Source organism: Peromyscus eremicus, chromosome 2 (genome assembly GCF_949786415.1).
Source record: "Peromyscus eremicus chromosome 2, PerEre_H2_v1, whole genome shotgun sequence".
NCBI classification, from domain to species: Eukaryota; Metazoa; Chordata; class Mammalia; order Rodentia; family Cricetidae; genus Peromyscus; species Peromyscus eremicus.
In genome coordinates, this window is record NC_081417.1 from 18,001,121 (window position 1) to 18,029,037 (window position 27,917).

Consider the following 27,917-nt stretch of genomic DNA (forward strand, 5'->3'; position numbering starts at 1 on the left):
TCTGTGTCGCTTTGTGTAAAGCCCTGTGAGGGCTGTCCTACACACACACACACACACACACACACACACACACACACACACACACACACACGTCCTTCAGCACAGGCCTGTGGGCACCCTGAGATGGCAGTGAACAAAGTTGACGAGAACGGAAAGGAAGGTGGAAAGCAGTGGATTTGGACTGAGTTTCGTTAACCAATTTTGATCTTTTCAGGACTGTAATCTGCTGAGTGGGATGTGGTCAACTCTTGGATCTGGAGTCACGATCTGTCTGTGAGGGAGTTTCTAGACTGGGTGGAGGTGAGAAAAGGAGCATTATAAATGGGTTGGGCTTGCGGGACTGAGTGAATGGGGCGAGGTGAGCTGGGCACCAGCGTTCACCTCCGCTTTTGACTAAGGATTGGCTATGACCGGCTTGCTCTTGCCGCACCGTCTTCACCAGGATGGTCTACAACACTGTGAGCCCACACAGATCCTCTTCTTTAGTTGGTGCCAGTGCTCCTTCGGTCACAAGAAACAGAAAACACGGTGAAAATGTGTATTCCTGCTGGATGGGCTCCATTTCTCCGCCACCATCCTTGTCCACAGCTGGAATCCAGAAGACATACCAGGCAGAGTCGCCGCCAGCCCCTTTAAACAGGAAAAAAGGCTTGGGGCGCCTGCTCCGGAGCTTGGGTCACAGACGCGGCACCCGCGGACCCCGCGGCCCTCCCTGGGTTGGCCTCGCTCACAGAGGCGGCTTCGCTCACAGAGGCGGCCGGGACCCCACCCTCGGGCTCCACGCAGCGCAGACGGCCCGCCTAACGGTCCCGCGACGGTGGGCTGAGGACTTGGGTGCCCGAGGCGGTCCATGCGGGCGCGCCCGGTCCAGGGCAAGCTCACCGCCCGCCCGCTCGCCCGCCCGCCGGTCCGCACCTGCCGGAGGAGGAGGAGGTCGCCGCTCGCCCGCCCGCCCGCCCCGCCTGCGCGCGCCGCGCCGGCCGCCCCAGGCGCTGCCCCCGACGCGCTCCGCCGGTTTAACGGTCCTGGCCCCGGGGCCCCGCCCGCCCGCCCGCCCGGGCCCGCGCCCGCGCCCCGCCCCCTGCCCGCTGCCGCGGCGCCCCAGGCCGCGAGCCGACCGACTCGCGGCGGGAGCCGTTCCCCGACGGCAGCCGGGCGCTCGGCCGCCGTGTCTGGGCTGAGCGCCGCGACGCCGCGCCGGAAACCCTCCCGGGTCTTGAGGCGGTAGGTGAGGGGAGGCCGCCCGCAGAGCCCGGGCGCCGGGTGGGCTGCGGGCACCGCGGAGGAGCGGGCACCGCGGGGGAGCGGGCACCGCGGGGGAGCGGGCACCGCGGGGGAGCGGGCACCGCGGAGGAGCGGGCACCGCGGAGGAGCGGGCACGGGGAGCGGAGGCACCGACAGCCCCGGAGCCTCGGTGCTCTCCCGCCCGCCCGCCCGCAGGTGCCCGCTGGTGAGAAGGTCCAGACTGCTCCGCACACACCTGTTGCCTGGACATCTCGTCTCAGCGATTCATTAAACTGTGTCTTTTATTGAAAGACACTAAAACAGACAAAACCAAAATCCAAAACATAAAAACAAACAACAGCAACTGAAAGCTTTTTTGTCGCCCACCCCCTGAGGTTTTTAGAGAAAGTGCGAAAATAAGATGCTGCGGGTAACTGTTGGATAGTTTTTGATTTTTTAAAAACCAAATAGGCCAGTTAGATTTATGGAATATAAAATTCTTTTAACTACCTAGTAATAGATTCTATCTCCCGTTCGTATTTGTTTTCTTACTTTTCATTTTTTTTTTTTTTTTAATCAGGACTGGTTGTCTTACCAAGCAGCGTTTGGTTTTAAGAAATACTTTGTAGTGTAGAATTTTGAAGTAGGAAATTGAATTTAAATCTTAACGAGTTTTCACATGGGATATATACGGAAGGTAAATAAAAGTGATCTTGTTTTTAAATTATACTAGAACTCCGCATCCTTATTTTGGTGGTGCTAGGAATAGATCTCAAGGCCTCACACATCCTAGCGTAGCACTTTCCCGCTGAGATACATCCTTATCCTCAAGACGCCCAGAATTTAAAGGGGAGCTCTTAATTTTAGTACTCAGAGTGTCTAGCCGTGGCTGGTCTCTAATTCACTCTGAAGCCAGGATGAGTTTGAATTCCTGATCCAAGTGCTGGGATTATAGGGGTGAGCCATCATACCAGGTTTTTTGCAGTGCTGGGGATCAAATCCAGTGCTTCGTACATGATAGGCGAGTACTTTACCACCCGAGCCACACACCCAGCCCTATATATCTTAAACTCTGAGTTATGATTAGTATGAGGAAAACGTCGCAATGAAATAGTCTAAGAAAAAATGTAAATTGAGGAAATGGAAAGTGTTAGCATATACAATGTATTCACCAAGGCTTTATAAATGAATGTGCCGTCTCCTGGTTAATTTTTCATCAATACATAAAATAATTGCATGTAACAGTGGAGTCATGTCTGAACAAATAAGCAACTTTGGAGACTGATGAATTGGCTAACTCTGTAGACTGGGGTTTCTGAACCTCATGTTTGTCATCTGTAAGGTGGGACTAATCATTTGGACAGTTAATGTATAGCTCAGTGTTAAGTAACATTTGTAAGGTATTTAGGATGTAGTAATATCTAAAGAAATGGTGTTTTAATTTAAAACATCTATACTCTATACAGATTGCATCCAAATTTTTCAGTTTACGTGCTTATTCTACTATATTTTAGAAAATTCTAGTTAATTTGTAATCTCAGAATTGATGAGGACAGCTTCTGCAAAACAAAGAAACCGAGGATGTAGTTAGTATTGGTACCTGTGGAATAATAGCTACAAGGTGCTTCACTAATGGGCTAATAAGTCCACTGATTTCACTCCTAAGCAACTGGTCCTTCAAGAGGATACGTTTTTCAAACTTGAAAGAAACTTTATTTAGCAACCATTCTGAGGAATATATTAATAGAAATGAATATTTTTGAGATATTGTGCCAAATGACCTTTTAAAAATATAATGAGGTCTAAGTCACAAACTGTACATTTGCATTCTAAAAGAGAAACTTCTTAGGGCCTGCCCTTTGCTACTCAACGTTATCAGTAAGATCGTTTCTTTTGCAGCTACTGTCCTTTGTAAAAGTCAAGGAGATAAATGCGTACTCTGGGTAGCGCTGGCAGCATCAAGGAAGCTGTTAAGCTCTAGGATGAAGCAGGCATTAAACACAGAAGTTATTTTATACAGCACCTTAGTAGTTCAGCTAAACTTCTGTTATTTTTAACTAATGGAATTTTGGATTGTGGAGTCCTCTCTTGATTAGAATCTATAGCTCAGATATGTGTGGTGGTTATCTTGTAAATACTTAACCCTCTAATTAATAAATGATGATAGCGTGTACTATTCTAAATCATCCTCTATCATGTCAGTGTGTCTGTGCAAACCGAGTTTGGTTTTAAAAGAAAACATACATTAAAAAGTATGTGTGCATCCATATTTTCTAATTTCCTGATTGATGTGAATTTATATATGGGAAGTCGTAGGTATCTCTTTTCTACTATCGACTGGAAGGTAGGTGGTACCAAAAGGGCTTCATTTTCTGTGTAGTGTTTTGCAAGATCTGTGACTCCCAACTCTTGACATTCCCCAGTATGAATACTGTGGATTTGCCTTGCTCAGCAGCTGGAAGAGACTTCACAGTCTACAGCTCAGTTTCAGCTGAGCAATGGAAAACAAGGAACTGTGTGCCAAGGTCTTCTATTCTTTTGTGTTCTGATTCACTAGTTTTATGTGGGAAACAGGGAGGACAGTTGCTGTGTGGTATTACTAGAGTCCTCATCAGAATTGTTAGGATGACCATGAAGTGAAGAAATATGTATTGTAGTTAATAATTCACATTAGACGGCTTTTGACCCTTATTTTAAATATTCCGTATAGGAAACAGTCAATATATATTTGAGGGTTTTTTCTTCCTGTTAGATCAGTGTTGTATCATGAACAAATGCAGTATTGATTTGTTTAGAAGGCTAATTGCTACGTTAAGACAGCACTAGTTCATATAAGAAAGCAAGATAGGCACTGATGGCTACTGGTTGGCTTATCCCCACACTTCAGGAAAAACTAACTCTGAGATGAGTTAGCATGGCTAAGAAGGAATATACTTGTTATTGTAAAATTGGAATTATGTATGTCCAGACTTTTAAATAAGAGAGAGCATCTCTTAGGACAAAACAGTAATTAGTAATCATATCTATGCTTGAGGAAATGTAAGTAGGGCTTACCATTTGCTTAAGATCATAATTAATTTTCAATGACCCGTTTAAAGTTAAGCAAGGTCTGTACACCAGAATTTAGGAAGCCATGTACTATGAAGATGTTGGGAGATTTTAGTTACAATAAGAAAGGTTTTTTTTGGTTTACTTACTAAAATTAATTATGTCGTAGATAATAGGATGAAAAGATAATTGAAATACAGTTCCTGTGGCCTCAGCCAATTATTGGTATATTCAAATAAACATATAATATATTTACATGCTACATTTTAGCAAAAAGAATAGACCAATGGAGAAGGAAGGTAAGGAAAGCCGAATTATTATTATTATTTTACTTTTGACTACTTATCAGAACATTGAAAACTGCTTTGCTTTAAGCTATGTGTTGAGACTCGAAGATATTCTGTGAGGAAAAGCAACACCTGGCTTTTGGTCCAGAAAGATTAATAGCTTTTGGTTGAAGAGCGGCAGGTAGAGTGAAGAGTCTAGATACATAGTTGGATTTGCATCTACGGTGAAACAGAATAACATTCATTCAAAAACTTAGTCAATATCCACCTTCACAGAGGAGTTGCTCACATTAGATGCGTTCCTGAAAGGGAGAACTGGAGCTCAATAGTTGGTGGGGGATTGAGAGTGGAGGAGAGTAGAGGGTTGGTATGATCATATACATTGAATACGTGTATGAAATTCTCAATAAATTTAAACATTGATTAATAGGTAGTTGCAATGTGTGTAATAAGTACTGGGTTGGAAGAGGTTACAGAAATGTTTTGTGAAATCATAAAAGGCTTCTTATTGAGAATCTGAGCAGTTTAGCCTAAGTGTGGGAAGGATCGAAGATTGTCCCCTAGCATGTGCAAAGCCTAGCCATCACTTCCTAGTCTGCTGACCTTGTATTATTACGTTCTCTGTCTATACCTGAATTATAAAATGAGAATGACACGTTAACTTCTACTGAATTATGTAACACAAGTGTTCCTCAGTGATTTATGTAAGTTATACTATTTAGTATTTACATCAAGCTTAGGGAGTACGTTATTATTTACTGTCATATAGGTAGGTGTTAGAGGCATGATATGAATCCAGGCATGCTTACATAAAATTCATTAATTTTGAGACACAGCCAAGTAGCTCAGGATGGCTTTGGATTTAACTAGGTGGCCCAGTGTGGCCTCTAACTTGCAATCTTCTTGCCTCAGCTTTCTGAGTGGTAGGATTACAGGGCATACCACTCTTCCTGACTTCTATGAATGGTATAGAGTTATTTATAATAATATGTACATAAGTGGTTTGTTATACATACCATGGATATAACCTGCTTCTATTATTATTATACTGGTGGGCAATATTTTTGTTTTGTTTTGGTAGTGTCAGGTAATGTAGATCCTTGTGCATGGTAGGCAATATATCTACCCTTAAGATATATTCCAAGGTATTTTTAACTTTTTTATTTTTCACATAGGATCTTGTTAAGTTGCTTAGGGTGGCCTTGCAATTCTTCTGCCTTATTATCCAAGCAGTAGTGGTTACAGCCTTCAGGCATGTACCACTAGTCACATGCTTATGTTTTTAAACTTTAGGTGTATACAAAAGGATCACAGTTCAAAAGATGGCAATATTTATCTAGTTGCTCAAGGAATAGCCTGCTTTATCCATATTTTATACTTTTCAGAGGATATTGGGTGAATTAATGTTTCTTCATTAAGAAGAACCTATTTTCCACTTTTGTCTAGTATGGAAGAAAAAGTATACTATAATGTCCTCTAAATGTTATAATGTAGACATATTCTTGGTGTCACAAGGTCACATGTGGGAATCATTTACATCTATTTAAAAGGTGGTCAGAGAGATCAATTAAGAACTTCTATGGCCAGACAGTGGTGGTGCATAGCTTCAATCCTAGCACTCAGGAAGCAGAGGCAGTTTGAGGTCAGCCTGGTCAACAGAGAGAGTTCAAGGACTGCCAGGGCTGTGAAATTAAGACAGTAGATAAGAATACATGAGGAATCTTTGGCAGAGAAATGGACAGGATCAGAGTGACTAAAACCATCAGACTGAGGGTGTGTCTAGTAAAAGAGTGTTTAAGGGAGTTGGTGATTAAAGAATTCAGGAGAAGAACATTTTTGATACCACAGCTCTTCACTCCATTTTGGAGATGTTTAATTGACATCCCAATGATAATGTAGAAATGGAAATAACAGTGGGACTAGCATTTAATACATAAAGGCTAAGGTATACATCATATCTTATTTTCATGTGTATGTGGATAGCGGTAAATATGAATATCAATGAGTTAGCTGAAAGGACTAAAGCTAAATGTAATCATCCGTATTATAATTATAGAGTAGAAGAGGAATCAGTTAAAGCAATTAGAAGAGGCAGCCAAAGACATAGGAAACAATACAAGATAATAGAGTCACATAAATTGAAGGAGGGAATCCCTTAAAGAGGGATTGTTGTGTGACTGTGGTGAAGACTGTATAGAGGTTGAATATTTTAAATGAGTTTCGTGTGTGTTTCCACTTTAATGTTTTCAAATCAGTATTGTTGTTGTTTACATATATGGAAAGGGTATAAATGGTATTTATTATTTTGTCTAAAAGATAAAAATGTGTTTTTCCCTATTAAAGTATGGAACCTCAAGGTCTTTATGACAATGGAAACCAAAAAATTGATTGGCAAACCGCTTCAACCAGCAAGACCTGTTCGTCATCTCTCTTCTTCTCCAGGTGAGTAATGGAGTATTTAATTCTTTAAGTATTAATTTATTAACTACTAATTAGTATTTGGAAGGTTAAATCATTTATAAGTAATTATTTGATGTGGATTTTAAAAGAAGTAATAAAAATTAATGATCCCTTCTGTTGGAAGAGTTTACAAATGCTTTCTAATGATGAAGAGATTATTAGCATCTGCTGACCCTGAGTCTTCCACATCAGGCAGGGAAGGGAGAATAAGCCCTTACTTGGGAGTAGCTGACTTTTAATGTCTTATTGCATAGTTAACTGGTCTCTGGTCAGAGAAACACCCTCCATAGAAATTATTTGTACCTTGTGATTATTGCCAGTGCATAGTAGTCATGTTGTATAATGTCTTTTAAAAACACGGGAAACAAAATGACCATTTTTGTAGCAAACAATGCTTAGAGGCTAACATTACATTGTGCATGTAATGCCAATAGGAGTTGGGGACATGCTTGAGCTGTTCAGAAGTCAAACAACAATAACAATGTAAGTAAGCCAGGACTCATGGCTGAGGCCTGTGAACGACCTGAAACATTAAGGCAGTAAGATCGCAAAGTCCAGGCTTATTTGGGCCATAGAGCCAATTCAGGTCTGATTGGACAGCTTAGTAATAACCTATTTCAAAATAAAACCAAGGGGCTGGCAAAATGGTGCAGTGGATAAAGGTGCTTTCCCCCAAGCCTGAAGACCCAACTTTGATCCCTGGGACCAACATGGTAGAAGGGAGAAGTGACTCCTGCAAGTTGTCCTCTGACCAATATGTGTGTACTATGGCGCGCACACACACATACACACACACACACACACACACACAGAATAAATAAATGCATTTAATAAAGAATACAAAATTGGCTAGAGATATAACTAATTCATAGAGCCTGGAACATGCGAGGTCCTAGGTTCAATCCCTGGTAAACCCTTTCCCAATCTTAAATGTTTTTCTTCCTGTTCACGAAAGTGTTCTTGGACACAATCTTGAACTATGTGATTCCTTGCTGCTAGAATGGTTTCTGTGGTCTAAATTAAGTGGCACACATATAAACTACTTCAAAATTTCTTTAGTCTAGTTTGTCCCACTGATTTAATGGATTGCTTAATAAAGGAAAAATATATTCCCTTTATTTCTATAAAAATGAAGCAGGAAATGTAGACATGTAACCAAACTGCTCCCATCCTTGGTTCCTCCAAGAAAATGGTCAGTATGTAGTCATGCTCCCTTTCAAGAGAGTTGTGCATTAACACAGACAGGTAACTTACTGGATCTTCCAGTTCAACAGCATTGGCATATGGATCCCATGTCCTCTGAATTGGAAGCTCTTGAGTAGAGTCAGATTTCCAATTTATCATAGAGTGAATGGCAGCTGTTCCTTCCTGTGATCAGCTTTTAAAAAATTATTAATTTATTTTACATCCTGACTGCAGTTTTCCTTCCCTCCTCTCCTCCCACCCCGACCCCGAATCCATTCCTCTTCTGTTTCTGTTCAGAAAAGGGCAGGCCTCCCATAGGTATCAACGAAGCATGGCATATCAAGTTGGAGTAAGACTAAGCACCTCCCCTTGTATTCAGGCTGGGCAAGGCAACCAGGATGAGGAGTAGGTTCCCAAGAGCCAGCCAAAGCATCAGGGACAGTCCCTGCTCCCATTGTTAGGGAGTCCCACGAGTAGACCAAGCTACACAACTGTCACATGTAGAAGGTTTAGGTCAGTCCCATGCAGGCTCCCTGGTTGTTGGTTCAGACTCTGAGTTCCAATGAGCCCAGTTAGTTGATTCTGTCGGTTTTCTTGTGATGTCCTTGACCACTCTGGCTCCTTCAATCCTTCCTTCCTTCCTTCCTTCCTTCCTTCCTTCCTTCCTTCCTCCCTCCCTCCCTCCCTCCCTCCCTCCCTCCCTCCCTCCCTCCCTCCCTTCCTTCCTTCCTTCCTTCCTTCCTTCTGCAGGATTCCCTGAGCTTGGCCTAATGCTTGGCTGTGGGTCTCTGCATCTGTTTCCATCGATTACTAGATAAAGGCTCTCTGATGATCATTAGGATAGTCACCAATCTGATCATAGGAGATGGCCAGTTCAGGCTACATATCCACTATTGCTAGGAGTCTTAGCTAGGGTCATCCTTATAGATTCATGGGAGTTTCCCTTGCATAAAATTTCTACCTGACCCCACAATGCCCCTCCCCCTCCATCAAGACCTCTCTTTTAGTTCTCTTCCCCTCCATCCACCCACCAACCAGATCCCTCAAGTTCCCATCCCCACCCACCCCCAGTCCACCCAGGAGATCTCTTTTGTTTCCCCTTCCCAGGGAGATCCATGTGTTCCCCCTTGGGTCCTCCTTGTTACCTAGCCTCTCTGGGTCTGTGGATTATGACATGTTTATCCTTTACTTTATAGCTAATATCTACTTATGAGTGAGTACATGTCTGTCTTTCTGGGTTTGGGTTACCTCATTCAGCATGATTTTTTTCTAGTTCCATCCATTTGCCTTTAAATTTACTGATGTCATTGTTTTTAACAGCTGAGTAATACTCTATTGTATATATATTTTTTATACATTCTTTGGTTGAGGAGCATTGAGCTTATTTCTAGGTTCTGTCTATTACAAATAAAGCTGATATAAACATAGTTTAGCAAGTATCCTTGTGGTATGATTGAGCATCATTTAGGCATGTGCCCAAGAGTGGTATAGCTGGGTCTTGAGGTAGATTGATTCCTATTTTCTAAGAAACTGCCATATTGATTTCCAAAGTGGTTGTACAAGCTTGCATTCCCACCAGCAGTGGAGGAGTGTTTCCCTTGCTCCACATCCTCTCCAGCATAAGCTGTCATCAGTGTTTTTGATCTTAGCCATTCTGACGGGTGTAAGGTGGCATCTCAGAGTCATTTTGATTTGCATTTCCCTGATGGCTAAGGATTTTGAACATTTGTTTCTTTGCCATTGACATTCTTCTGCCATTTGAGAATTCTCTGTTTAGGTCTGTGCCCCATTTTTAACTGGATTATTTGGTTTGTTTATATGTAGTTTCTTGAGTTCTTTATATATTTTGGAGATCATCTCTTTGTCATATATGGGGCTGGTGAAGATCTTTTCCCATTCTGTAGGCTGCTGTTTTGTCTTATTGACAGTGTCCTTTGCCTTACAGAAGCTTCTCAGTTTCATGAGGTGCCATTTATTAACTGTTGATCTCAGTGCCTGTCCTACTGGTGTTCTATTCAGGATGTTTTCTCCAATGCATTCAAGGCTCTTCCCCACTTTCTCTTCCATCAGATTCAGCTTAACTGGGTTTATGTTGAGGTCTTTGATACACTTGGTCTTGAATTTTATGCAGAATGATAAATAATGATCTATTTGCATTCTTCTACATGCAAACATCCAGTTATTTGTTGTAATCAATATCCACCATTTGTTGAAGATGCTTTATCTTTTTCCATTGTATAATTCTGGCTTCTTTGTCAAAAATCAGATGTCCATAGGTGTGTGGATTTACATCCGGGTCTTTGATTCGATTCCATTGATCTTGTTCCTGTGATCAGCTTTTGTCAGCACTCTTCCCCATCTCAATTTTGCAGGTCCAGATTTTCACTGACCCCTTTCCTCTAAGGCTGTGACATAGATGCATGGGAAGGAATGCAAGGTGACCCTGATCTGTAATTGAAGTATAATACATTTAAGATAGAGTGAACTGGAGGCTTGTTAGATAGAAAGCTAAATTAAAAAAAAATCAATCTTGAGCTTTCACAACATATTTGCACACTTTGCACAGCTCAAGTCCTTAGAAGAATTTTCTTTTCCCTCAAATGCAGATTAAATTACTTCCTTTGTGAAGCCTTCCTGGTACCCTCAACCAACTATGGCACCCCTGTGATTTCTCTAAAGCTCACAGTAAGAGTATAGTTACTCTGTATGAAATTATATGGTAACCATTACTTATGAGCTTGTTTTTAGACTGTGAAGTCTTCTCATGCTTGCTACCTTTCTCCTAACAAGCTATGACGCCAGAGGATGGAGTAAATATATGTTGGATAATGAACCTTCATAAGCATTTTGTAACAATGCCAAAGATGTCACAATCGTGTGCTTTTAGACTATGGTATATCATTTATTGAACATGTGAATACTTAAAATAGTTTTTCCCTCTTCTTACAGGACCAGTATTCCCTTTTAACTTTCAGAATGAATATCCATGTAGCACTCAGTGCTTACAAAGTGGAGTTGGCCGAGTAAGTCTTAGAGATTATAACAGATTGAGCTGGGGAGTAGCTCAGTGGCATAGTTCATGCTTATCCAGGGATTTTGTGTGTGTGTGTGTGTGTGTGTGTGTGTGTGTGTGTGTGTGTGTAATATATGTGCACACATTATAGACTATAAAATGACATTGCTAAGTGGCTGTATGCCAGATCTTATGTTAAGAGCATTGTTCTCTTTTTAAAAAAAGTTAAGATATATATCATACATATATCAATGATTGCATGCCACCCATATACTTCTCACTTAGCATTTTAAAATGTAATATTTTTCCTATATTTGTTTAAAAAATTAAAAACAAAAGCCTGACAATTCAAAACTGACTGTGTATTTCTCTAAAATTAATTCCCTTTTCTTGCTACCCTCCCCAGAGCTAACTGTCCTGGTTGCTATTTTTTTCCATGAATATATTTTCAATTTTTGCCATAATAGAATTAACTACTTTATTTTTTTTAAATATTCTTTAACATCAATGTTTGTGTTGAAAAATTAAATTCATGAAGTGATACCTAGTGAAGCTTTCCTTCTGGCCTACGGCCCTTCCTTGGTGGTCCCTTTCCTGGTAACCTAAGTAGATATCCTGATGCAGATACATCCAGAATTAAGCTGTGGGTACACAAGTGTTGACAACTGGAATTCTGGGCAACTGTCTAACAAACAGAGCAGCTCCATGGCTGCTGATGGAGAAAAACACTTCAGCTTACACGAACAGACCCCATTGTGAGTCCGTTTTCTTTTGATGGATAGTTGTTTCAGTTTTATACCAATGTCACAATGGCTCTCCAGTGCATTTTTCATTTTTTCAAGTTTGAAAGATTCTCTGTGATAAAACAATAAACAAACAAAACCAGGAAGAGAATTGCTGTGTTAAGCAATGTTTTCACAGGTGGTGGTGCAGGCCTTTATACCTTTAATCCCAGCAGGGAGACAGAGGCAGGTGGATCTCTGAGTTTGAGGCCAACCTGGTCGATAGAGCAAGTTCCATGACAGCCAGGGCTACACAGAGAAACCCTGTCTGGAAAATCAAACTAACAAACAAACAAAAAAAATAAAACAGAAAACAATGTTCTCACCTTTAGCTCTGTTAGCTACTCAGATTATGCAGTGAGGTAAATTTTCTATGTAGGGCATGGAACTCTTTCACCTAACCAAGGTCCTTATCTTGTTATTATCAGACATTTTTTTCTTGCCTAAGTGGTTGCAAATTCTTGTGTTGCTTTTAATTTTTATCTCTGTGGCCTAAGAATTGGAGTATCTTTTCATGTGTTTAGTTTGACTCATATAGTTTTTGTATGTGCAAAGAGAATTGCCAATTCACATCATTGCCCATTTTGTTCTTGTTAACTTCTTTCTTTATATTCCTTTGAATATATTTTAGCTTTTGATATTGTTCTTATATACACAGAAAATATTTGAAGAACATGGTCTATGAGAAAGTTGTTTCACATTTGGGAATTTGTGAGTTCCTGAAAAGAGATGTCATGTTTTTCTTTGTATTTCCAATTCAAACCACAGTGCTCCTATTTCATGGGTACCCTGTGTTCCTTAAGTGACTACATTCATTAGGGTGATTGCTAACTAACTGGCATCTTTGTTATATCAACAATATTATTGAAAAATTACAAGATGGTTATATTTTGTTCCTAGTCATTAAAAGTCAACATCAGTATGGCAAATGGCACTCCTTTAGGTACACACCTCATAGCTGTGTATACCAGCACCAGTCTTCAAAGCCCACTTCAGCTAGCTCTGGTCTGGCATTTGGCTTGTCACAAAACTCATCTGGTCTTTACTTTGACTGTAAACATGATGATCATGTTTACCTTTGTATGATTATGACATGTCACAGAACATATAATCACTTTGCAAAACTTTGAGTAAGTATTCTTTTTACAAGTGTGAAATATTTTAGATAATGATTATTTTAATGTGAATAGGCATGAAAAAGTATAATTTTACCTTTGATGTTAGGCCTTGCTTTGAAGTGGCTGTTTCAGAGTTTAATGATCATCCACTAAAATTTCAGATGTGAAAAAGAATTTTTCACATGTGTTTATTTGTGCAAAGTGTGTGTATGTTTTATAACTCACTGAGTATAGTTAGTGTTACTTGCATGTGTGTGGGTGTGGAGTTACTTAGTGGGTCATGAGCACCTTACCAGTGGCTGAGCCTCTAAAGGAAAATACCCGCCTCTCTTCCAGCTACCATTAAAGCCAATAGTCTCCATCTGGTCCTGGAGCTCATGTGCCCCTCTGCCCCCATGCAAGAACGCTAAGGGCTCAGTTGTGTGCAGGTCTTGTGAGATAGCCATAGCTTCCCTGAGTTCAAGTGTACGATGCCATGCCGTACACAGCAGCAAGCATCTCACAGCATCTTTATATCTTATACTGTTTTCACTCCCACCTTGGGGATATTCCCCGAGTCTTGAGGGGTGGGAGAGATACTGGTGTTCCATTTAGGGATGAGAATCAGCTTTCACTTTGACCAGTTATGAATCTTTGAATTAACTACTCCCATCCTATCAGAATGTGGTTAGTTAACTGCAGAACATGCATGCCACTGTTTCACTACTATTCACATCTCAATACTGGCAAGTCAGTCTTACATAGCACATGGGGGTTATCTGCAGCTGGAGTTTGCTCCAGTCCTGCCTGGCCCAAGGTCAGGACAAGTCTCTCTCACCCACCAGTCCCGAAGTCACTCAGACCCAACCGAGTAAACACACAGAGACTTATATTGCTTACAAACTGTATGGCTGTGGCAGGCTTCTTGTTATCTAGTTCTTATATCTTTAATTAACCCATATCTATTAGTCTATAAGTTGCCACATGGCTTGTGGCTTACCGGTACCTTACGTCTCACTTTTCATGGTGGCGGCTGGCAGGTCTCTCTGTCTCAGCCTTTCACTTCCCAGAATTCTCCTCTCTCTTTGTCCTGCCTATACTTGCCTGGCTACTGGCCAATCAGTGTTTTATTTATTAACTAATCAGAGCAACACATTTAACATACAGAACATCCCACAGCAGTTATCACTGTATCATCAGGATGAAAGCTATATGTCTGTGACCAAGGATGAGAGTATGAGTAGTTAGGAGTGTAGGCATAAAGATTTGGAAAGACTTAGACATGTTCATTTAGCAAAGCAACAGTAGTAAATTATCCCCGTAGAGTATATTACCTCACAAGCCATGGGCTTTTGACCAGGTTTGCGGAACCACGCATGAATTCCCTTCTGTGAAATGGGCCTGAAATCTTAACAGAATTAAGTGGTTAGTTAGCTGGGTAACATGCATGCCACTGTTTCACTGCTGACCACAGCTTAACTGGAAAGACACTATTATATAGCATACAGGGTTTATTAATGCATAAGATCATTCATAATTTGCTCCACAGTAGCCTGCAAAGCATCTTTTGGCACTATAAAAGCTAGCCACAGGGGAGGAAGTTTTCAGGTCAGTTCCAGTTTGATGCCTTTGTGGCAACCAAATGTGTGGTTTCAGAATCAGAGTCTTACCATCTAGTTGTGTTGGGTAACCAAGGACAATGGCAATAATTATATTGTTTTGGGGAATTCTGCCCCCTCTCCCTCGGCTCCACGAGCAGCTCATAGGTGAGCTGAGATTGACTTGGAATACTGTCTCCCTCTGTACCAGGCTGACCTTGAATTCACAACCCTCCCACCTCTGCCTCCTGAGTGCTGGAGCTGTAAGTGTGCAGCAGAATACCAGCTTTCTGTTGTCCACTTTAAAAAGCAAACTTATAGCTGGAGTTTATTAGTTAGCTCCAAGTATTCTGTGATTAATATTTTAGGCCTTACAAAATACCTCTGGGTGGTAAAAAGAAATGTTATATAAACGTTTCAGTCCCAAGTTTAAAAGTATGTTTTCTTACTCAACAGTGTAAGACAAATGGAATGCAAGCCTTTTCTCAAGGTCTTAATGAGCAACAGCAACACCAGTCTCCAGTTAAAAAAGGTAAACTTTTGCTAAAATTCTCAACTTTAATCACAGAGTATCCTCAGTATTCATATAAAGCTAACTCTTTGTCATTTTCCTACCTATCTATACATAAGAATTTTATTATATTTTAGGTTGAATTGTTTGTATTAGTAATTACATTCGTTTTTCTGCTCTCAAAGAGACGTCAGAATAACAGTTATTTCAATGAGATGGAAGGTTATATATTTTATCAAAATTTTCATTGGGTGGTTTGTTTGACTGACTTATAGTATACATATATATATGCACATACATACATATTCTCTCTTTCCCTCCCTCTCTCTCCTCTCCTCCCTTTTCCTGCCCCTCTTCACTTTTAGTGTTTAACCCCATCAGGTACCAGACACCTGATTTCCAAGTGTTTTCCCTGCGCTGGAACACATTGTCTCAGTTCCTTCTTTCAGTGCTCAGCATTTTAATTAGATGACTCCCGACTTGGAGTGTTTCTCTTTTGGTGCTGTGTTTTAGGATTAGATGGGAAAAAAAGACTCTTACCTATTATGAATATTTACCCTTGGTCCCCTCAGAGTTTGATACTTTTGTAACTTTTGGGCTTTTGATCCATTTTGAGTTAATTTATGGATTTATTGTGAAATTAGAGTCCAGCTTCTTTCTTTTTTTTCATGTAGCTATTCAGAATTAAAGACACATTTTCCTCATTGAATGTCCTTGGAACCTTTATTGGGAATTAGGTGATATAGACATTGGTGTTTGTTTATGAACTCTCAGTTCTAATCCTTTATCCTATATTTTTACCCTATGCTGGTGCCACACCATTTGAATACTATAGTAGCTTTGTAGGAAGTTTTGATTGTTGGAAGTATAAACCCTCTAATGCTGTTCTTTTTCAAGGTAGTTTAAACTATGTGGGGTTCATTGAAATCCATATGTTTTTTAGGATCAGATTTTCCATTTATGTAATAGACAACACTAAAATTTTGGTAGTGATGGCATTGAATCTATAGATCATTTGGGAGGAATATTACCATCTTGAAATACCATGTCTTCCAATCAGTGAGCAAGGTATGTGTTTGTTCCAGCTGCTGTCTCTTGTCCTGGGAATGCTTGTCAAACAGATTGAGTTTTTAGTGAAATTACAGAGTTCAGAGAAAGTTGATTCTTCCAGGTGTTAACCAGCTTTTTCCCAGCTTGGCTCTTTTCCATGATGTCACTCAGGTTTTCCCTCAATTTTCACTTTGTCTTCATTCGCCATCTCTCTTTGCTCAAGTACATTCTTCAGAAAATTTAGGAAGAAGGGTGTTGAACAGGTGTTTGAAAATGACGTTTTTCCACTTTCACATGTGATTGATAGTCTGGCTAGATAGAAAATTTCAGTTGAAGATGAACTTTCAAAATGCATGCTTTTAATAAGGTAGACACAAAATCTGAGCTATCTTAAGTTCTCGTTTACACGAAACAACTAGAAAAGGCAAGTCTATAGAAACAAGCGAGACAAAAGTGAACTTTCTCAATATGAAGATACTATAGGTAGGGTCCTCAATGTGGAATTTTTTTTGCACATTTCTTTGGTAGTTTTTCTCCACTCCATTTTTCTCTCTGTTTCTTTTCTAAAGCCCCTATTTGAGTCTGTTGTTAATAACATCGGCTCTCTAGTGTGTTTTATATTTCCTTAGTCATTTTTTACTTTCTGAACACTCTTTCCCTGCCATGCGCACATGCTCACCTTGCTAATAGCTTTTCTTTTTTTTTTTCCTGGGGCAGCACAGCCCAATGTGAAGTTACAAATCCTTAGTTTTCAGCCACTGGCTGTTCCCATCACGGAATTGATCCCATCCTATGAGCTGCTTCTACACAGCACTGTTTAAAGCAGCAACTATCCAGTCTCTTCCTCCTCATCTTATTATCCAAATTTCAAATCCTTTCGTCTCAGAGAGTCTATTCCTTAGGAGCTTTACCGAAAGATACAATGTAGATATTGTAGAAGTCACCATTTTAAGTGGGTGAATTGTCTGTCCTCTTGCTAAACTGCAGAACTGTGTAAGAATCGCTGCACTTCCATCACAAACACACTCATTTGTTGCACATTTACCTCATTCCCTATTTCCACACTCAAGCAGCGAATACTAGCTGCTGTCTTTTTCTATTGTGTATTACTTTTTTGTTTTTTGTTTTTTCTTGAAAAGTGGTGGATAGGAATTTCACTATATGGCTATACAACATTTTATTTATCCTTTTGCATTTTAATGTTTGATTATTGTTGATATTGATTGTTTATATAAAAAGTTATTGTTTGGATTTTTTTATTTCTCTGGAGTAGAAGTTGGATTGATGTACCATAGAAGAGGTAGATGCATAATTTCATCATACTGTTTTAGAGTGACATTATAGCTAGATGTATCTGTGACTCGAATTGCTTGACAGTACTTGACATTCATAGCTCATCATTATTATTTCAGTTGCAGTAATTCTAATAGACTCTAATTTTCAAATGGCCATATCAAGGAAATTTAAAACCTGTGTTCAAATATGTATATAGCCATTTCATCATGTTGAATGTTGGTAGGAAGTTGCTCATCCTATGTCTTTATTTTATAATTAATGTTTGATAAGAACTCTATTCTTTTTCTAGACAGTGGCCATTTGAGGTTGTTTTTTGTTGATTAATCAATCTACTGAGATGATAGTAAGAATCAGCTTTGTCTTTAATTATTTTGCTTTGTCTTTGGTGATTGTAAATTCCTTTGTCTTACTTTGGGTTTGTTTAGTTTGTCCCCCACTTGACCCCAGCATTTCAGTGTAGCTTATTAGGTCATTACTTGTATATATTTATTTTCTTAATGATATGATTTGTCTCCACAAACCTCTTATTGAGGCTCAATTCCCCATTATAATAGTAAGAATGGGGACCTAGTCTTTAAAATAGATTAATGCCAGTCCCTCTAACATGTTCATGCCTCCTATGCTAAGATGCCTCCTTGCGTGTTAAGATGAAGTCAACAGTTCCTTCCTTCCCAGATGCCATGGTGTTTGGATTTTTCAGCCACCATAATGATCAGCTGCTTTTCTTTCTCAACTACCTACAGTCAGGTATACTGTTAGAAGAACACAGAAACAGAACAAAACATTTCTTTATATGTTTTATGTTTTATTACATATGTTTAAAACATACATGTGTTATTAGTTGAGAATTTTGTACAAAGTGCTTTGATCACACTCATCTCCCTCTCATAACTCCTTCCAGATCTCCCCCAACCCTCCACTTTCCTACTAATCCAATTCTGTGTCTTTTTACTCTTTGAAACTCATTAAGACAAATTTCTGCTACCCCAATATTCTTAGATGTGTAGTATTCTGCTGGACTGTGGTCAGTTTACCAGGAGCTATAATCTGGGAGAAAAATGATTAACATTTTTCTAACAATTGCCAAGAGCTCCTTGGCTAGGGAAGGGACTTCATGTACAACCCCCTCTCCACGCCGGGATTTGGTGTGACTTGGGCTTGTATTGGTCCTGTGCAGGCTGTCATAGCAAGCACTGTGAGTTCATATGAGCCCTTCTGCCCTTCTGTGTCTAGAAGACACTTTCCTTATAGTTGTCTACAGCCTCTGGCTTTTACACTCTGTCCGCTACCTCTTCTTCTTCAATGATCTCTGAGCCTTTGGAGGAGGAGTTGGAATATGTCTGTTCCATTTAGGGCTGATCATTCTGCAGTGTCTTATTCTCTGCACCATGGCCAGTTGTGAGTCTGTGTTCATCAAGTAAATAGAAGCTTCTCTGATAAAGGTTGAGAGATGCATTAATCTAAGTCATGAGCAGTCACTTTAATACTGTGTTCACTTAGCAGAATAAAAGTAGTAACTTTAGGGATGGCGGCTTGGTATTGATAATCGATTGGAATGTTCTTCTTTGGGAAGACTACTTACTTCTCCAGCTCGTATTATTTCTTAGTTACCAGTAGTTCTTACTGTAGGGTCAAAGCCTGTTCGCTTTCCTCTGTCGACGTTAGCATGTCTATTGGTATTGTCCTTCAAAAACAATTTTTTTAAAGTAGTAACTTCTCCCTTATGGCCTATGAGTTGTTCAACTATAGGTCCTTGGCCCGATAATGGTGCCAGGTGTGGGTTTCATGTTGTGGAACAGGCCTTAAATCCAATCTCAAAGTAATTGATAACGTTTGTTGTGTTTACGGCACTACTGCCACAGTGGCATGGCTTGCCAGCCTGGTCATTATTATGGCTCCCAAGGTGTGAGATAAGTGAGGTAAGATTGATGGTTAACTTTTCTCCTCTCGTAATGTTCAAAGCACCTTCCAGTACTATGAAAACAAGCCAGTAGGGTGAAGCTTTTAGATCAGTACCAGCTTGATTTCTCCATGTTCTATGACTCAAATATGTGATGTCTTCAGCAATAGAGTTGCCCCAAACCTTTGATGCAATAAGAATTTGTTCCCATTGAAGCTACGTTTCAGCCATATTGTACATATTTGAGAAAGACTTACGTTTTAAATTTACGTGCATGAATTTTTTTTGCCTGAGTATATATATCAGGCACCAAATGTATGCCTGATGCCTGTGGAGGCAAGAAGAAGATGTCAGATCCCTTGGACCTGGAGTTACAGACAATTGTGTACCACCAAGAGGATTCTGGGAACCGAATCCAAGTCCTCTGCAAGAGCAGCAAAGATTTTAACCTTTGAGCCATCTTTCTAGCCCCACTCTACAAATTTTAAATGCTATATTTAAATTGTTCACTTTAAAATATTTTTAATTGTATTTTATGAATGTATGTTGAACTATATTATTTGACTTGTTAGAAATTTGAGATTTTATAGGTATTATAGATTTATAATTTAAATTTGTTATTATATAGGCTTTAATTAATTAAGACTTGTTTATGGTCTGACTTATAAGTGCTATCTGTACATGTACCAAATATATTAAAAAGGAACTTACGTTTTTAGGTGTCATGTTTATAATTTTAGTTAGACAAAATATTTAATAATGTTCTTGAGATTGCTGCTGATTTTTGCGCTTAATTTTCTTACTTTCTGAAGGAGGGTTTTATAATACTTGATGTTATTGTCTAAGTTTCCCAATTTATTTCTGTTAAAGTTGCTTCATGTCTTTTAAAAGTCCATTATGTAGAACATAATGATAATTACCTCTTTGTTTGAGAAGATAGCTAGCCACTTCAGATTTCTTATTCCTAGTCTTGGTATGATCTATCATATACATATATAACACACATCTATCTACAACATACACACATATGTGTATATATAGCTTCCACACAAATATATTTGTTTAATGTGTCATTTGCAGGCAGTACAGAGTAAGAAGAAGGCCTTCTTTACCCGGTGTCAACTTGTATGCATTTATGCAACGCTTTTCATAGGAGTCAGAAAACTATGGCTTATGGATCAAATGCTTCTTTTAGAAACAAAATTTGTTGAAAGAGAGCCACACTCTTCATTATGTATTATTGGGGGCCACTTTTGTGCTATGACACAAAATTGAATAGTTGTAACAGGTTGTATGATTCCATGATTGTCAAATATTTGTTAACTGGCCCTTCCTAAGAGAAGTTCTTGTTTTTTTAGAGCATTCACATTTAAAGTGATTGTTGATATACTTGGATTTAGGTCTATTATTTTATTATTTGTTTCTGTTGATAATAGATGATTTTTATTTTATTTTATTTTTTCTTGCCTACTTTTAGATGGTTTTGTGTTTTTTATTTCATTTTTATTTATTGACCTGATTTCTGGTTACCTCAGAGATTATAATATCTAACCTTGTTAACCTTGTTACTTATTTTTAATATTGTACTATTTCAATATATGGTGATGGTACATTTCTGGACATGTATGCAGGCCACTCTATACATCTATAATTTAGAAACACACCAGACCACATTAGAACTCTAGCCTTTAACAGTGACACACATTTGAATACAATTTAGAGGAAAGAGCATGAGTCTGCTGCACTTGGCCAGTTTATCATTTCTTGTGCTCTTGCATTTGAAGAGATAAGTTTCCATCTAGGATCATTTCTTTTCAGCTTGAATGACCTCCTTTAACAGTTCTTGCTGATCAGGTCTGCTAGTGGATTCCTTTGCTTTCCTTTATGAGAGAGTGTCAGGAGAATTCCTGTGGAATTTTCTCTCCACATTGATAAGAAATATGTCAGTTTGTTTCTTTTAGTTCTTTTAGAATATTATGGCCATTGCTTTCAACATCAGCATATGGTCAATATTGATGATAGTTCTGGATGATTTATGAGGAGAAATTGGGAGATACTTGAATAGTTGGTTGCCTTAAAGATATGGACCCTGTCTTGGAACTCTTTACCAGTATCTAGCATAATTCTCGATATACAATAGGCATATAATAAATGTTTTTGACTTAGTTTGATTGTATTAAAATTATAGTATTGATTGAGATTAGATAGGATCACCGTGGTTCCATTTTGGCATGATCTGAATATTACAATAGATATTAATAATATCCATTGGCATAGTCAACAGATATTGCTGCTGTTACACTTTATAATATTAGGTCACCTTGCTATACCTGAGTAAGCCCTGTATTACGTATTTTTCCATCAGATTCTTCTTTCCTTTTTTCCCTTCCTTGTCTTTCTTTCCATGTGAAAGGAAAATTTGATAAGCTTCCCCCCCCCTATCTTTTCAAAAGATACTGCCTGCCATTTAATAAAATAGTGGACAGTTTAGAGACATCTAAACCAAGTCGAAGAGTTATCTAGAATAGTATTGTTTTATAATTATGTTTAAATTTTACTATCTACAGAGAGAATTAAATACAGCAGAGATTTCTTGTTGAAGCTTTCAAGTGTTTCCATCTGCAGAAAAAAACCAGAATTTCTGCCTGATCATCCCATTGTACTTCAAAAACCAGTGAGTCATTTGCTGATCTTTTATTGCACAATTATGTCCCAGGTGTTAGTTTTTAACATTTTTAATTTGATTATTATAGATTAAGAATTTTGACATTCTGTATTGTAAGGTAATGGTAGTACAAAAAGCACAATAATTTAAATGTACCCATGTAATCAATCATAAAATAATCATTCTGCCGGGCGGTGGTGGCGCACGCCTTTAATCCCAGCACTCGGGAGGCAGAGCCAGGCAGATCTCTGTCAGTTCAAGGCCAGCCTGGGCTACCAAGTGAGTTCCAGGAAAGGCGCAAAGCTACACAGAGAAACCCTGTCTCCAAAAAAAAAAAAAACCAAAAAACAAAAAACAAAACAAAACAAAAAACATAAAATAATCATTCTACTTAAGAGATAGAACAAAATAATTTTTGTTTTCTGAATGCTAAAACTCTTCAGCTGAAAGATTATGAAAATATCATCTTGCAGCCTAAACGTTCTAGCTTAGTTTTCAATTAACTTCTATAATCTACCTGAAATTTGAAATTTATTTACAACAAAATGAAGTGGGAGTTGTTTTAATTTTTTTCCTGTGTGGATATCTAGTCATCCTAGCAATATTTAAAGAAAGGCAGTGCCCTGACACTGTGTGGTAATGTGTCCCTGGCCTATTTGTAGGCTTCTATTCTGTTCACTTAGTCTTTTTTTAAAATACAGACCACTCGTGTTATCTCTTTACTTTACTATTTAGCCCCTTACGTTTCCATGCCAAACCACCAAATATAGAAAAATACACACAGTAGTATATAATGCACCCTGCTGAATGCTTATAGGAAAGGACATGGGTTTCCCTATCACACTTGTGGTAGAGACAACTGACCAAATTGTTGCTTCACTCTGTATATTGCTAGTTCAAGCTTGGGCAGTAACTTTCCTTGAACCTCAATTTTTTTTTTTTTTTTTTTTTTTTGGTTTTTCGAGACAAGGTTTCTCTGTGTAGCTTTGCACCTTTCCTGGAACTCACTTGGTAGTCCAGGCTGGCCTTGAACTCACAGAGATCCACCTGGCTCTGCATCCCGAGTGCTGGGATTAAAGGCGTGTGCCACCACCGCCTGGCGAACCTCAATTTTGTAATTAAAGATGAGGCTGATGACTTCTGTGTGGCTAGGATTAAATCAAGTAACATATAAAAATACAAATAATGTGCCTACCAGTCATTTTGCATTCCATAACTTTTTTTATGTTCTTTTTCATCTCTACTAATTTTTGCCTTTTTTGTTTGTTCTCAAAACCACTATTTGCTTTAGGTAAAAGTAACACTTTTTCTTTTTTCATTCAAATTTTTTTCTCATATATTACATCCCAACTACAGTTCCCCTCCCCCATCCCCTCCTCCCAGTCCCAGCACACCCTTCCTCTCCCCAGATCTACTACTTCTCCATTTCCTTTAAAAAAATGAGCAGGCCTCCCAGGGATATCAACCGAACATTGCATAACAAGTTACAATAAGACTAGATACTAACCCTCATATCAAGACTGGATGAGGCAACCAAATAGGAGGAAAAGGGTCCCAAGTGCAGGCAAAAGAGTCAGAGGTACCCCCATTCCCACTGTTAGGTGGCCCACAAGAACACCAGGCAAGTGTCCTTGTGGTAGGATGGAGTGTCCTTTTGGTATATGCCCAAGAGTGGTATAGCTGGGTCTTGAGGTAGATCAATCTCCAAGTTCTGAGAAACCACCATAATGATTTCCAAAGTGCTGTACAAGTTTGCACTCCCACCAGCACTGGAGGAATGTTCCTCTTACTCCACATCCTCACCAGCATGAGCTGTCACTTGTGTTTTTGATCTCAGCCATTCTGACAGGTGTAGGATGGAATCTCAGTGTTGTTTTGATTTGCATTTCCCCGACGGCTAAGGATGTTGAACATTTTTTTTTAAGCATTTCTCAGCCACTGGAGATTTCTCTGTTGAGATCTGCAGTTCACTTTTTAATTGGATTATTTGGTTTGTTGATGTCTAGTTTCTTGAGTTATTTATATATTTTTGATATTAGCTCCCTGTCAGATGTAGAGTTGCTGAAAATCTTTCCAATTTTGTCCAATTGGCAGTGTCCTTTGCCTTCCAGAAGCTTTTCAGTTTCATAAGGTCCCATTTATTGATTGTTGTTCTTAGTGCCTGTACGATTGGTGTCCTGTTCAGGAAGTTGTTCCCTGTGCACGTTCCAGGATATTCCCACCTTCTCTTCTGTCAGATTCAGTGTATCTGGTTTAATGTTGAGGTCTTTGATCCATTTGGACTTGAGTTTTGTGCATGGCAATAGATATGGTTATAATCGTATTCTTCTACATGCTGGCATCCAGTTATTGAAGATTCTTTTTTCCATTGTGTATTTATGGCTTCTTTATAAAAAAATCAGGTGTTCATAAGTATATAGATTTATGTCTGGGTTTTCAATTTGATTCCATTGATGAACCTGTATGTTTTTATGCCAATACCATGTGGTTTTATTACCATAGCTCGGCAGTACAGTTTGAAGTCAGGGATGGTGATACCTCTGGAAGTCCTTTCATTTTACAGCACTGTTTTAGCTATCCTGGGTTTTTGTTTTTCCATATGAAGTTGAGTGTAGTTAGTCCTTTCGAGGTCTGTAAAAAATTGTGTTGGAATTTTGATGGAGTTTGCATTGAATCTGTAGACTGCTTTTGGTAAGATGGCCATTTTTACTATGTTAATCCTACCGTAAATCCATGAACATGGGAGATCTGTCTATCTTCTGATATCTTCTTCAATTTCTTCCTTCAAAGACTTCAAGTTTTTGTTGTATAAGTCTTTCATTTCCTTGGGTAGTTACTCTAAGATATTTTATATTATTTGTGGTTTTTGTGAAGGGTGTTGTTTCCATGATTTTTTTCTCAGCCTGTTGGTCATTTGTATGTAGGAGGGCTAATGATTTTTTAAAAAAATTAATCTTGTATCCAGTTCTTTCACTAAAGGTGTTTATCAGCTGTAGGAGTTCCCTGGTAGAATTTTTGGGGTCCCTTAAGAATACTATCATGCCATCTGCAAATAATGACACTTGGACTTCTTCCTTTCCAATTTGTATCCTCTTGATCTCCTTTAGTTGTCTTATTATAATTTTAAGATGAGACTCAGCATTGTAAGTTTGCCTGGAAAAGCTCCACTATGGGGTATAGAATACTTTCTCCTTTTCCTCTTTTTGGAATTTTAAGTCTTGAAAATTCATCCTATTTCCACAGTCATGAGGCTGGGATGATGGTTCATTGGACAGGAGCACTTGGTGCACAGTCATAGAGACCTGAATTTGAACCCCCAGAACCCGTATAAAAAGCTAGGTGTGGATGCATATGGAAATAGGGGGTTGCTGACTGTCAGCTGAGTTCCAAGTTCAGTGATAACACCATATCTCAAGAGAATAAGGCAAAGTCATAGAGCAAGACTCTTCACATCCCCATTTGGCATCTATGCATATGTATCTGTGCTTCAGTTGGCACACACATACAAACCCCACTGTAAATAAATAGATTTCCTTGGCCATAAGTTAAAATGTTTTATATTCATTGTTTCTATCAATATTCTATAATTGAAACTCCCTAACAGCTTAGGTGCCTCCAGCCAGTTTTTTATCACATTTTTATTTTATCTACTGTGCATGTGTGTGTATGCCTGACACTGCACAAGCATAGAGTCAGAAAATAACTTTGCAGGAGTCACTGTTCTTCCCACATATAGGTCCTGGGGATCGAACTCAGGATTAGCAGCAAGCACCTTTATCTACTTAGTCATCTCACTAGCTCATTAGCCATTTTTTCAAATTAAATCAGGAAATACATTTTTTAAAGAATTATTTATTTATTATATATACAGTATTCTGTCTGCACGTATGCATACAGGCCAGAAGAGGGCACCAGATCTCATTATAGATGGTTGTGAGCCACCATGTGATTGCTGGGAATTGAACTCAGGACCTCTAGAAGAGCAGCCAGGGCTCTTAACCTCTGATCCATCTCTCCAGCCCAAAGGATAGACTGCTTTTTTTAAAAAAAAATTTTTTTTTAATTTTTATTTTTTATTTTTCAAGACAGGGTTTCTTTGTGAAACAGTCTTGGCTGTCCTGGAACTTACTCTGTAAACAGGCTGGCCTTGAACTCAGAGTCACAGAGATCCACCTGCCTCTGCCTCCTGAGTGCTGGGACTAAAGATGTGCGCCACCATTGCCCAGCTTGGAAATAAATTTTTAAATAATACTCTTAAGAACGGAATATTTGGTGAAGGTTTTAAATACTTGATTTTCTCACCTGTTTGAAGATTAAGGGAACATATAATTTCTTGGTCTGTAAGAATAAATATAAATTCATAAAACAAATCAGTCTTTATTTCCAAGCTTAAATAATTTATTAACACTTTATTTTGTTAATAAAAGCTTGACAAACTTATTTTGGATAAATATACATTAGAATTGCTTACTTTTGTTTTATGCATTAACAGCATTTATAAAACTAGGTACCACAGAGACAGAACAACAGACTTAGAATACAATTTACTATATTTAAAAATGGATTACATAAGTTTATTGAAACACAAATGTATTTGATAGTTCCAGTTACTTTGTTTCTATAGTAACATGCATTTACATAGAAGTAGATTCATAGTATTTGATTGAATAAGCTAATTTGTGAAAACTGTTTTCAGTTAGTCTAATTGATAAATTATCTTTCTTCTATATTACAGGAAAACAACCAAAGTTATAAGTAGCATTTTAAGAACAGATGAATTTGAAGATAAAGAATTATTCATTTTATATTTTGGACACCTGCAAATGAAGTGGACCTAGTAACAATAACTAATGGACTGTGACGATTCAATTTATTTTTACTTTTGATGGTTGGCTATTTGGCTTCTCATAAAATGAGAAAAAAGAGATATTTTAAACTATAAAGAATTTTTCTAATCAGTTTCAGCTTTGCAGGCAGTTCCTGCAAAACTTGGAAAGTAACACTCAAAAGTGGGGATGTTGTTGGCGAAGTGGGAAGACTGTATTATAATTTGCATGCTACTTGCAATTCTTGTTTTTCATCACTTGTAATAATGGAATGGAAATGTAAGCTGTAAAGATTCTCAAATATAAAGTATTTGCTATGATGTATATATGGTACATAATTTTTGTTGCCTGTAAAGTTAATGTCCCTTTTCCCCACTGATTTCATACCAGTCCTGAACAGGTCATTAGGATGTCTCCAGAGGCTCAGAATGATTCAGGGTGTTCAAAGCAGTTATCAATGGGGGTGGAAGAGGGGAGGAGACTTTCTGATAGACATTTCAAATACATGATTGATGGTTCTCTAGGTTCTTAATAATAACATGGTCTTAGATCCATAACTAGTAGTAGAGATAAACATTTTGAAAACAATGATAGTTAATGAAACTGAAGTTGAAAAGCAGCTGATACTTAATGGCACTCATAAGATTATATGATTGAGAGTCAAGCAGTTGGAAAATAAAATTGAGATTGCTTCTAAAGGAGGACAAATGCAGGAATTTGCAAATAATTGAGGTACATTAAGTTTCAATTCTGTAATTTCTCATAATAAGAATATATATGGATGAAGAATTTTGATGCATAAACTTTTGGTTTTTTTGAGACAGGGTTTCTCTGTGTAGCTTTGCGCCTTTTCCTGGAACTCACTTGGTAGCCCAGGCTGGCCTCGAACTCAAAGAGATCCATGTGGCTCTGCCTCCCGAGTGCTGGGATTAAAGGCGTGCGCCACCACCTCCCGGCAGATGCATAAACTTTTAA

The 27,917-nt window shown here is 38.8% G+C and overlaps 1 protein-coding gene across 1 annotated transcript; it reads left to right on the forward strand.

Moving 5' to 3' along the window:
* Nucleotides 1-1,090: 1,090 nt before the first annotated feature.
* C2H8orf88 (chromosome 2 C8orf88 homolog) lies at nt 1,091-27,266 on the forward strand. The gene is made up of 6 exons (XM_059253887.1): nt 1,091-1,224; nt 6,903-7,001; nt 11,154-11,227; nt 15,151-15,226; nt 22,019-22,125; nt 26,852-27,266. Exons 2-6 carry the CDS (start codon nt 6,923-6,925, stop codon nt 26,873-26,875), a joined length of 360 nt encoding a protein of 119 aa, XP_059109870.1. The 5' UTR covers nt 1,091-1,224; nt 6,903-6,922; the 3' UTR covers nt 26,876-27,266.
* The last annotated feature ends 651 nt before the right edge of the window (nt 27,267-27,917 follow it).